Source organism: Mesitornis unicolor, unplaced genomic scaffold (assembly GCF_000695765.1).
Source record: "Mesitornis unicolor isolate BGI_N332 unplaced genomic scaffold, ASM69576v1 scaffold1972, whole genome shotgun sequence".
NCBI lineage: Eukaryota > Metazoa > Chordata > Aves > Mesitornithiformes > Mesitornithidae > Mesitornis > Mesitornis unicolor.
The window spans coordinates 1,718-12,711 of record NW_010167040.1 but is presented as its reverse complement, the minus strand read 5'-3'; the positions used below and the strand labels follow the sequence as shown (position 1 = coordinate 12,711).

Sequence of the window (10,994 nt, the reverse complement as noted above, 5' to 3'; positions counted from 1 at the left end):
AGTAAGGTACTGCTCTATAGGCAAGGTGGGTGTTTCTTTCCACCTTTGTCCAGAAATAGAGTTGTACCTCCCCTGAAAGATTGTAGAGGGTCCTCAGAGACTAGGAGAGGGTTTAATATTAATATCTACCCAACAACCACCAAGCAAAAGTGCAAACAAAAGCCTGCTCTAAAATCTTGCTTGAAAATGCCAGGCACACCGTGTGTGGCCTTCAGGAAGCCTGAGAAGTTTCAGGTATGGTGTAGGTTAAGAGCAGAGTTGTGGCAGAGCAGCCCTGCTTCAAGCTTCAATACACTGAAAATTGTTTCATGGTTTCAGGCTTCTCAGTCTTGCATTCCGTAAACATCTTCTCAACCTAAATACTGCTTCAGTTGCTGGGCTGAAATGGCAGTGCTAACTACTGTATGAAAACCCCTTGTATTAGATATGCGAGTGTGTATGCTGCTGCATGTGCAGAAGGTCTGAAAAAGCTACACTTTGAGCATGCCTACTTCAGCGAAGAAAACTGAACTATGCTGATTTTGTTGTTGTGTTTTCTTTCAGGCAAGAATTCATATCAGCTCCAGGCAGAATTTGCAGTATGGTTGGCTGGCTTATATGTTGGGAGAGAGGGCTACCAAAAAGTTCACTGAATACAGCAAAATCTTTACAGTGGAGGGAAACCTATCGTCTGGGAAGGGCAAGCTTGCAAAACAAATAGCAGAAAAACTAGGTACGTCTTGTTTTCCCTACTTCTGCTATAGTTACTAGAATTTAACAGTGTTATTGTGATTCTTGTGTAAAGAAAGGTAGTTCACCAAACCAGCAGTTCTTCACTAAGAAGTTATATAGTTGGGCAATGCCACAGTTCATGTGGACAGCTTATAGATAAGGGAGGGCACCACAAAGCCTATGGCCGTGCATTTTGAGGAGCTAAACTATGTGAATAACATATCCAGGCTCTTTATTATTACCTGTTGGCTCACATAGGAGAAGAAAATCACAATGCTTACTGTGCTAAATCCCATAACCATAAATGATTCATCAGTATAACTGATGAAATAAATTCTCTCATCAAAACTAGCATGAAATTGAGAGCAGAACTGAGCAAAAAAAACTTGTGCTTGTGCTTCAGGTAGAGGAATTTTGCTCTAACTAAGATTTGCTCTACCTGGTAGCAAACTTTAGGCACAAAGATATAGTAAGGTCATTCCTCAGCTGCAGTAGCCAGTGGTGGCAGGGTTCATTTTCAACATCAACTGTTTAGTTGAGAGGTAAACTGGCTTTCCAGCTTTTATTTTTTCCCTTGAATTAAATTATGTGCTGACATTCACCTATGAAAGTGCTTTGAAGCCTTACATACATGATTTAAGGAGATTTCCTGCTGGAGAGGGACTTTTTGCAAGGTCACATAGTCATAGGACAAGAGGTAATGGCTTTAATCTTAAAGAAGATAATTTAGATTAGATATAAGGAAGAAATTCTTCACTATGAGAGTGCTGAAGCACTGGCACAGGTTGCCCAAGGAAGCTGTGGATGCCCCCTCCTTGGAAGTGGTCAAGGCCAGGTTGGATGGGGCTTTGAGCAGCCTGGTCTGGTGGGAGGTGTCCCTGCCCACAGCAGGGGTTGGACTGGATGGTCTTTAAGGTCCCTTCAACCCAAACCATTCTGTGAGGGCTTTATAGATAAAATGCTGTTGAGGTTTGAAATGAGGATGGGATGCTTGTCAGATCTGTGGGACACTTGTGTAAATGATTTGTTGTGAATGAAATTTCACTTCTTACAAAGTCGGTTTCCTCGCTGAGCTCCTGGCTCTGGTGGAGACACCGAGCACCTTGAGAGGCTGGATTTTCTGCAGGGGGGTATGCAGCGCGTTGAGGTGATTAGAGGATTGCTGGCAAAGGTATTCTGCTTAGGGCAGTAGCTCAGCTCTCCTTGTGGAGGTGAAAGGTGGCAGTATTAGCGTTTGTCTGCCCTCTGTGGTGTGACTGACCAAAGGCTTTTGCATGCTGTTTTCAAGTGTTATTTTGCGTAATGCTATATAGTTAAAGAAGCTGAACAGATATTTATTGTAAAAGCCCTAAACTTGCTATTTTATTGTGTTCTGTTGTGTTCTTGTTTGGGATTTTTTTGGTCAGGAATGAAATACTTCCCAGAAGCAGACATCCATTACCTAGACAGAATCACAGGAGATGGAACGCTGCTGCACGAGAAATTTAATGGTTTCTGCAACCTAGAGAGATTTTATGATGATCCAAAATGCCCAGATGGACACTCTTACCGCCTGCAAGCTTGGCTGTTTGGTAACCGTGTTTTACAGTATGCTGATGCGTTGGAGCATTTGCTGTCCACAGGTTAGACCTCACAGTAAATAAATTTCATTTCTAAATTAATTTGAGTGTGAGTTGTGCATAAGCTGCTCTGAATTGCTTTGCTAGTATTTGCGTTTTGAAATGAAAGGCTGTTATGTTGCAAAGCTTTTTAAATTTTTCCCCTGTAGTGAATTCAAGTTATCAGTCCATTTAGAAAAATGTCCTGCGTATTTTGTGTTAGAACAGGATCATATATCATTTATAGCAAAAGAAGTATGTGCCAGTTACAGATGTCATTAGTTTTAATCTGTCAATCACTGATGATTGTTTTCAAAAAGTAATTTTAAACATACCAAGTTAGCTGTGAGTTGTACAGCCTTTTTAAAACTCTCTCTAGATGTAGTTCCTAATGAAGTCTTTTGTTCAGTCTTTTTGATTTCATTAAATACTGTTTTGTGGTGGTGGTGTTATAATTTGGGAGTCTTCTGGTGAGAAAAGATTTCCCATGCCAACACTGATTTATCCTTAAAGCTTGTTCATCATTAAAGCTTGTGCTTTAATAAGTGCTTTCCAAAAAAAGATGAAAAAAATACACGGATACCAGGAAGTGTCCCAGACACAAATATAAATGTACTCCTTAAGCATTGTAGTGCTTAACTACTCTAATGAGCCACAGTAGAATATATATATATATATATGGATGTATATTCAGCATATGTATCCAGTATGTTTGTACGAACCAAAACTTGCTCTTTTGGTTTTTTTTAAATTTCTAGAAATGCAGTCAGAAAATTTATCATAAGAGCAGTACTTTTTAATTTTAAATGTTGTTGCCAGCAGTCTCTTTGAGCTGTGCTGACTGGAACTTACTTTCAATTGCAGGACAAGGTGTGGTGATGGAGCGCTCTCCCTACAGCGACTTTGTGTTTCTGGATGCGATGTTTAAACAAGGCTATATCCACAAGCGATGTAAGTTATTTGCATGCAAAAGAAAGTTATTTTGCCCTAAACTCAGCCAGAAGTGGGGTAGTTTATTTTTTTGAAAAAGAAACAAAAACGCCTGCGGACTCCTTTAATTATTCAGAGTTGTTCATAAGGTGCTTAGCACCTTGCTGTTCTGTACATCAAGGACCAGCCTCAAGCTGTGACTTTCCAGTTTTTCTTCAGGGCTTTTGGTTCTGCTTATATGTTAAGGAATGTATACTCTGTTTATTGCTTGTGTCCTGTCAGACAAAGTCTCCTATAGTTCCCTGGCTATGTGGGTGAGCATGCTGACAAAGACTAGAGGTCCTTCAGGCAGACTGCGATCTTACAGCATTAGGTGGAAGGTAAATAATGTGTCAGCAGGGTTTGGCCTACTTGCCTTAAATGGCCAGCTCCCCTTTGAATCTCAAAGAACACCAGTGTTGCCCTTGTCTTCAAGAAGGGCAAAGAGGATTCTGCAGGAAGGTGATGGAGCACATCCTCTTGGAAGCCATTTCCAAACATAAGGAGGTTGTGAAGGTGATGGAGAATAGTCATCATAGTTTTACGAAAGGGAAGTCATGCTTAAACACCTGATAGTGAACTCCTCATAGAAGGCTAGCTCAGTGGATGAATGGAGAGCAATGGGTATCATTTATCTTAACTTAAGCAAGGCTTTTAGTACTGTGTATCATAGCCTTGTTGGCCAACTGATGTATGGGCTAGATACATGGGTTGTGAAGTGGGTTGAAAACAGCTGAACTGCTGAGCTTAAAGGGTTGTCATCAGTTGTGCAAAGTCAAACTGGAGGTTGGTCACTCATGGATGACAGAACAGAGTGCAGCCTCAGCAGGTTTGCAGGTACTGCAAAATTGAGAGGGGAATGGTTGACACACCGTATGTTTTTGGTGCTGTTCAGTTTAACCTGGACAAGCTGGAGAAATAGATGGTAGCCTCATGAAGTTCTGCAAAAGGGAATGCAAAGTCCTGCACCTGGGAATGAATAACTGCAGGCACACACATATGCTGGGAACCAGGAAGGAAGACTTCCTACCAGTCTAGGAAGTCATGCAGAGGAGGACCTGGGTGTCCTGATGGCCACCAAGTTGAGAGGAAGCCAGCAATGTGCCCTTGCAGCAGAGGTTGCCACCGGGATGCTGCATGAACAAGAGTGTTGTCAGCAGGACAAGGGAGGTGATGGCCAAATCTGAAGTGTTGTGCCCAGCTCTGGGCTACCAGTTGAAAGAAACATTTCAACTTACTGGAGCAAGTCTAGCAAAGGGCCACATAGGTCACTAAGAAACTAGAGCATCCAGTGCATGAGAGGAGGCTGAGAGAGCTGGGATTTTTTTTGGCCTGGAGAAGAGAAGGGTCAGGGGGATTTGTATAAATACCTGATAGTATTTATGTGCATAAATGCTTGATGGGAAGGACTACTGAATGGAACCACTATTTTCTCAGTTGCATCTAATGAGAGGACAAGAGGCAAAGGGCACCAACTGAAATACAGAAAGCTCCACTTGTAAAACAAAAATCCCAAACACTTTCTACTTTGAAGGTAGTCAAACCCTGGAGCTGATTGCCTGGTGAGGCTGTCAGATCTCTATCCTGGAGATGCTGAGAACACTGGGACACAGTCCTAAGCCACCTGCTCTACTTGGCCTCTCTCTGAGCAGAGTGGTTGAACCAGATTATCTGCAGATGTTCCTTCCACCCTGAGTGATTTGATGGTTCAGGGTTATGGACACTGAGCTGAGCAGCGTGGTGTTACTGTACTGGTGCCTTGTGGGCAGACACTTGGAGTCTGTCCCTTGGCTAGGAATGGAGCCATTAGGTGACATACACAGGACACCAGCCACAGCTGGCACCTTACAGCTGAACAAAAGTTTGAAAGTCTGTAGAAAATAACAGTAAAGCCCAGTCATCAGCTGACCCCTCAGTAGATTGCTATTGAAGTTCTTGTTTCTGCCTGTACTTAGCAAATCTGGTATTTTGGCTACTCCTGAGGTGAAAGTAATTGTTTCACTGACTGCCTCGTGTTTCTGCTGTCTTGTTTGATTTGGCTTAGATTTTGGAGGTGTATATTTGTTTCTTAACACCTGCTCTAAGTTGCAACTTGTTGCTGAATGAGTTTGAGAGCTGGTTATAATGAACTGTGTCTTACTACTCTGCGCTGGCGAGGCAAACAAAGCCTGGCCACCCACAATTTCTGTTTAATATAAAATTCCAACTACAAATAATGGATTGTACTGAAATCCATAAATGGCAAACGTCTTGATTAGAGGTACTGCTGACTGCTGCTTACTCTGGTGCCAAGCACAGTAGGCTTTAAATTTTTCACAAATTGTTTGAATTTGAAAGCCTGGTGCTACGTTTCTGGCTAAGCTGGTGATTCTTGTTGAGGAAAGCTTGCACTTGAGCTAGATTAAATGGAATCTGTGCTATTTGTGCTACTTAAATGTTGAATAGATGCTTCCCCTGAACCTGTGTGGCTTTCTAATCACCAGCTGTTGCCCCTGAAATGCTTTAGGCTGTTGACTGATGTGGTAGAAGAACCCAGTTGCACAGAACTGACCACCTCCTCTCAGATACATTATTTTTTTCCTGTATGAGAAGGTGAGGTCTTCCAGTCCTGGCCTCCCAAGTGGAGTATGGCTGTCATGTTTTTGGAGAGAAGGTCTGCTGTTGCTCATGTAGAGCACAGAGCTGTTGAGTAACAGTAGTGCAGAGTACCTCCAGTACAGGTAAGGACGGACACTGCTGGGTTGCTGACCACATAAAATATTTGCTTTACCCCAGGGTGATTTTGAGTATGCATCAGAGGGCAAGGCAAAGGGTGTGCCTGATCCTTAATAAGAGTACTTCTTGCAGAGTATCATTACTCTTCTTGAAGCACATGACTTTTGCATTATCACCTTTGCCTCACCATCATGTTTGTGGTAGGACAGGGCCATTTATCTCGTGTACGAGGCTGTGGCAGAAGGCAGCCCCAGCCAGTGGTCACCTCAGGTGACCTGAGTGCTGCAGTCTCCCTGGTGTTTTGAGAGAGGCTGTTTCTAAATGATGGAGGAATAACCTAGGTTTCTCTAAACGTAAGTGAGAAATAAATCCCCTCTTTGATGTAACTGGTGATAGATTCTTATGTCTCAGTGCATGTAGCTTCTTAGTTTAATTGTGGTTTACTTTGTTTCTGGAAGATTGTTTATTCAAAACTCTTCCTGAATCCTGTTTGAGGAAAAGCCTAACCTCAACTTGCTATATCAGCTAAGAAGGGGAGACTACAAATACAAAGGTAGGGGATGTGATTTATTTGCAAATAGATTAGCAAATGCAGGAAAAAAACACTCGAGAAATGATTGTAGATTCATTACCTGATAGGTTATGATTGTGATGCTGCTCCTATTGCACTTGTCCTCATCCTCGACGTGTTCAGCTGGGCTGTCTTAGCTCTCCAGTGTGTTTGGTTTTGTTTTTTGTACAGGTGTTGATCACTACAAGGAGATCAAAGAGATCAGCATTTGTGAATTCCTGCAGCCTCACTTGGTCATTTATATAGATGTTCCTGTCCCAGAGGTGCAGAAGAGGATTCAAGAGAAAGGCAAGGTAACTTTCTTGCCACTATTACTGCCCGTTAATGTCTATTGTTATCGCAGCCTTATGAGTGAGTCCTATGGGGTCTGCTGCAGGATTCTGCTTCTGAAAAACTCATTCTCTTAAGGGTAAGAACTGTGTGTTGGTGATGACTGTGTGGGTATTCTGGTATGCTTACTCTTAAAAAATATTTAAAAAAAATGACTGCATCAATATGCTGTGATTTCTGTAATGGGAAACTTTGTAAAAATCATGTACCCTTAAAAACCAGCCCTTGTAGCAGCTGTTTCAGTAGTTGTGTCCAGGTAGAATCCTTGCAGCATGCTCTAAGATAATCTGTGCATCTTGAGTGCCAGAAGCCCCAGTGGGCTGTCTCCCTCTCCGCCTTCCCCAGGTAACTGCTGTTTCAGGCCTGTTGATGTTAGTGTGGGACACTTGTGATCAGCAAGTACAGTCAGCTTTCTGAAATTAAGGAAATTACTGCTCGGTGCTTTTGTGTTAACATACCAAAACCACTAATTTTAAACTTAAAACTAATATTGTATGGGTATTCCATGAGTTATAAAGTCCAGGGTGCTTTCTGGCCTATCTAATATAAAGTTTACAAGTTGATGTAAGTTGCTTCTTGTCACTAGTGTAACCTCAGGCTAGCCTGAGGCTGTGATAGTGACTTTTGCCTGTTGTTGATCTTTGACAGTTGTGGGACATTCTCACTTCTGCTCTCAAAACCCTTTGAGGGTGGCATAGTTTCTCTCCAAGATGTCTCTTTTTTTTTTTTAAGTCACAGTATTGGTTGGAGACCACTGTTAAAAAGAAAATTAACTTAATTCTCTAGCATTGTCTTCAAATTACCTCTCCTGTTATGTAAGCATCTTGGATTACTGGGTTATTGAAATAGTCTTGGATCAAAAAAGCTGCAGGGTCATTTTGTGTAACGACTAATCTAAATAAGGTTTACGGTTTGGGTCTTTTCTTCCCCCTTCTCTAATATTTGGACATGTGCTTGTAACTGTTCTCAGATGTGTTATGAGCTTTAAATGATGTTTTCCTTGTACTTTGTTCAAAGTAAATCGTAGTCAAACGAAGTATTTAACTGTGGAGAGCCTGATAGATTCAAAGAAAATGTTGATTTATTACTAAAAAATTCTCAGGTCTCTTAAATGCTTGGCGATGCCTGCCTCTCTTGAAGCATATGTCTGTGTGTTGGTGTGCTAGAGTGAGCAAGGAGCATTTTGTTTTGCAGTTTCCTGCCCCTACAAGAGGGGGGCTGATCGCCGGAGGGAAGTGACTTCAAAGCTGTAAATGGAAGGCTGCCCTTGTTGCTTCGTGATCTGTGTGGCCCGAGTTGCTGGTCGAATGACTCTCCCCTTCTGCCTTCCAGCAGTTTAGGCTGAGACTGAATGTGCCTCTGCGCTTTAATGACAAGATATTTTTGTATAGGAATAATACAGCTTTTTTGTTTTGGCAACCTCAGTGACAGAATTAGAAGCTTCTTAATGTATCGTGGGAACCTGTGAATTCTTTGCCCTTGTGAGCGTAAAGGTTGGTGACATTTCTGAGACCTTCTGGCAGAAATTGCTGGTGTAACTTCCCTGAGGCAGTGGCACTGCTGAACACTACAGTGCTTGTTTGGGGATGGTATTTTTGGGATTTCTGTCTTCTTGGTTGATGAAGTGTTTAATTGGTATTCAGTGCACCGTTGTTGCAGGGCACTGGAAAAAGAAAAGTCTTCCAGTGGGCCAAACAGACACACACAGATCTCTCCACTATAATGGGCATCCTGGATGAACATTTCAAGCAGGAAATGTAATTTAATTTTAGGATTGAGCTGAAAAAACACATGGTAGGTTAGAGAAGTTCTTGGCTTTCTGGAAACGTGGCATTAAAGTACAGCATGCAGAAGATGAGCTGTTTAACGGCAGCTATGATTGATATCCATGAGATTTCAATTAAAGATTTTAGAGTGAGTGTTTTCCCATGCACTTGTCTGAAACTGGAAATGGATGCACGTTGAAAAGGCGGCTTAGACAATCTTCTACTATTTTCTGGGTGATTATGTATAACTTCCTTGAATGTGCAGACGGCTAAGATTTATGTTCTTGGATAGCCAATCGTTTTGAGGCTGTTGATGTGTGGTTCTCTTAGTTTATACAGACTCAAAGAAAATGAGGTAATTCCTGTAGCAAACTGAAATAAATTGGAAGAAAGTTTTTTGCTTTCACCTTACTCTGTTCAACCTGTCCCTTTCTTTTTAGATTCACTAGCATATCAGAAGAATGGCTTATATGGCTAATCATTAAAACCATGCACATCATAGTACAGGGCAAAGCAGCAGTTAGTGCAGACTGACTTGTTCCTTAGGGTACTCTAGATGTTTAATGCCACGTAAGAAATTCTAAACAATCCAGATGTCTTAATTCTTGAAACTTTAATTAATGTGTATATGGTTCACCTGGATGTTTGACTGCTGATACAAGAGTGGGCTCTTGGCAGATGGTGTAGCAGCACCTTCTGCTTAGGCTGGAATCTGTGCTGGTAGGGAGAGAAAGAAAACTCGTTTCACAACATTGTTTTCTGTTTGTTTTTAGCCATATGAGAAAAAGGTGTCTCCTTCGTATCTCCAGAACATTGAGGATGCTTACAAGAAAACCTTCTTACCAGAGATCAGGTTAGCAAATCAAAATGTTTTGTCTGTTAAGTCTTTGAATGAAAATATGTGCAAATCCTAAAATCTCTGTCAATATAAGCAAATAAAATTGTGTCATTTGAGAAATCCTCCTTCTGCTACGTGGTACAGTACCGTCCTCATGGTGGGGTATTGCATCCATGACATAACAACTGTTTATACTGGTGTGTAGCTGTAGTTACCTCTGGCATCTGAGAAGCCTGATGCCAGTGTTAGAATATGGGAAGATTAACAATGAAGTCCTCTTAGGTGTGAGCTTGATAAAGCAGTGTTTCTTGACTTACCAGATTCAGAGTGGGTGAAGTGTTGTACAATAGTGAATTAATTGGATTTCATTAATTGACCTACCTAATATGTTGCAAAGCTAAGACACCCTGATCTGCTGTATGTGTTTTCATCCTGCTCTCTTGGGGCATTGCGACTTCACTGACATGGAGTCAGGTACAGGGAAGCATAAACTTTTTCAAAGTTGAAAGTGCACTTTGGGAGCAAAGCCAGGGATCTGATCTGTTTGCTCTAAAAAAAAACCCACCAAGTTCTGTCTCCCTTTCTGATAGTAATCTGTATGTAGTTGGCATTTACACCTTTGCTTCTCTTTCTGTTATCTTGCAACAGTGCTTGGAGTGCTTTCTTGGAGTGATGTATCAAGTGCCATAGCTATAGCTGTGTGTTTGTGTTTGTGTGACCCGGAGAGTGTGATGCAATTTCTCAGGAGAGTTTGGAATTTTTCTCTCCTAAGAACTCCTTTCAGTTGTCACAGCTTTGGCTATTTTCTTGATAGTGGTATGGAGGGAAGAGGAGAAAGGCTTTCAAGTAAGGGGCTGTCCCCTTTTGAATTGGTTTCATAAGGCATACACCTGGTAGCCTTCCACATTTGAAGAGGATCTGATGGACTTGTTGGTACTGGTAAATACAGACTGCACTGCTGCCTGCTTTGAGAGACTAAAGGTGCTCTTCTCTGGGCTCTCCTGGCTTTCTCTAGCTGGGAAGCAAGAATGTGGGCACTGTAAACTTGACATATGGCGACTGTTATAGCTTGCCAGCTGTCCCAATTCTTATAAAATAGCTCTGTCAAAAAGCAAATTGTCCTGGAAATCTAAAACCATGTGAATATAAGCAGTCTTGATCCCTCATAAACAAATAGCTTTCTGGAAGGAAAACTCTTAAAGGTCATGGAGCCAGGCCTACTTTACATCAAAATGCTTTCTAATCATGCAAGATTTGGTGTGTGCATGAAGCTGATTACTGAGTTACATTTAGTTCAAAGTGGATTTTCAGGTATATTGTAGCCTGCTTGTCTGCATTGTTTTCTTGCTCCATCTCCCAGGGTAAATCGGTGTAGTTAACTTAGTCATTGTAATTCATACGGGGCAGACGTTGTTGGTGTGATGTACGGTCTGCTGCCTCCTGGTGTGTTCTCCATAGGTTAGCAGCCAGCACAGGGCTCTCGGAAGGAAACGGGG

The 10,994-nt window shown here is 41.8% G+C and overlaps 1 protein-coding gene across 1 annotated transcript; it reads left to right on the top strand.

Moving 5' to 3' along the window:
* The first annotated feature begins 549 nt into the window (after positions 1-549).
* On the top strand, positions 550-9,574 carry NDUFA10 (NADH dehydrogenase (ubiquinone) 1 alpha subcomplex, 10, 42kDa). The gene is made up of 5 exons (XM_010178530.1): positions 550-712; positions 2,118-2,333; positions 3,174-3,260; positions 6,736-6,857; positions 9,434-9,574. The coding sequence occupies exons 1-5, from the start codon at positions 598-600 to the stop codon at positions 9,572-9,574; spliced, it is 681 nt and encodes a 226-aa protein (XP_010176832.1). The 5' UTR covers positions 550-597.
* The last annotated feature ends 1,420 nt before the right edge of the window (positions 9,575-10,994 follow it).

Excerpts from the sequence above, each read along its gene's own strand:
- NDUFA10 (XM_010178530.1), top strand. The coding sequence starts at position 598 with ATGTTGGGAGAGAGGGCTACCAAAAAGTTCACTGAATACAGCAAAATC. Across the intron at positions 3,261-6,735 it reads AGGCTATATCCACAAGCGAT|GTGTTGATCACTACAAGGAG; the intron begins GTAAGTTATTTG and ends TTTTTTGTACAG. Across the intron at positions 6,858-9,433 it reads GGATTCAAGAGAAAGGCAAG|CCATATGAGAAAAAGGTGTC; the intron begins GTAACTTTCTTG and ends GTTTGTTTTTAG.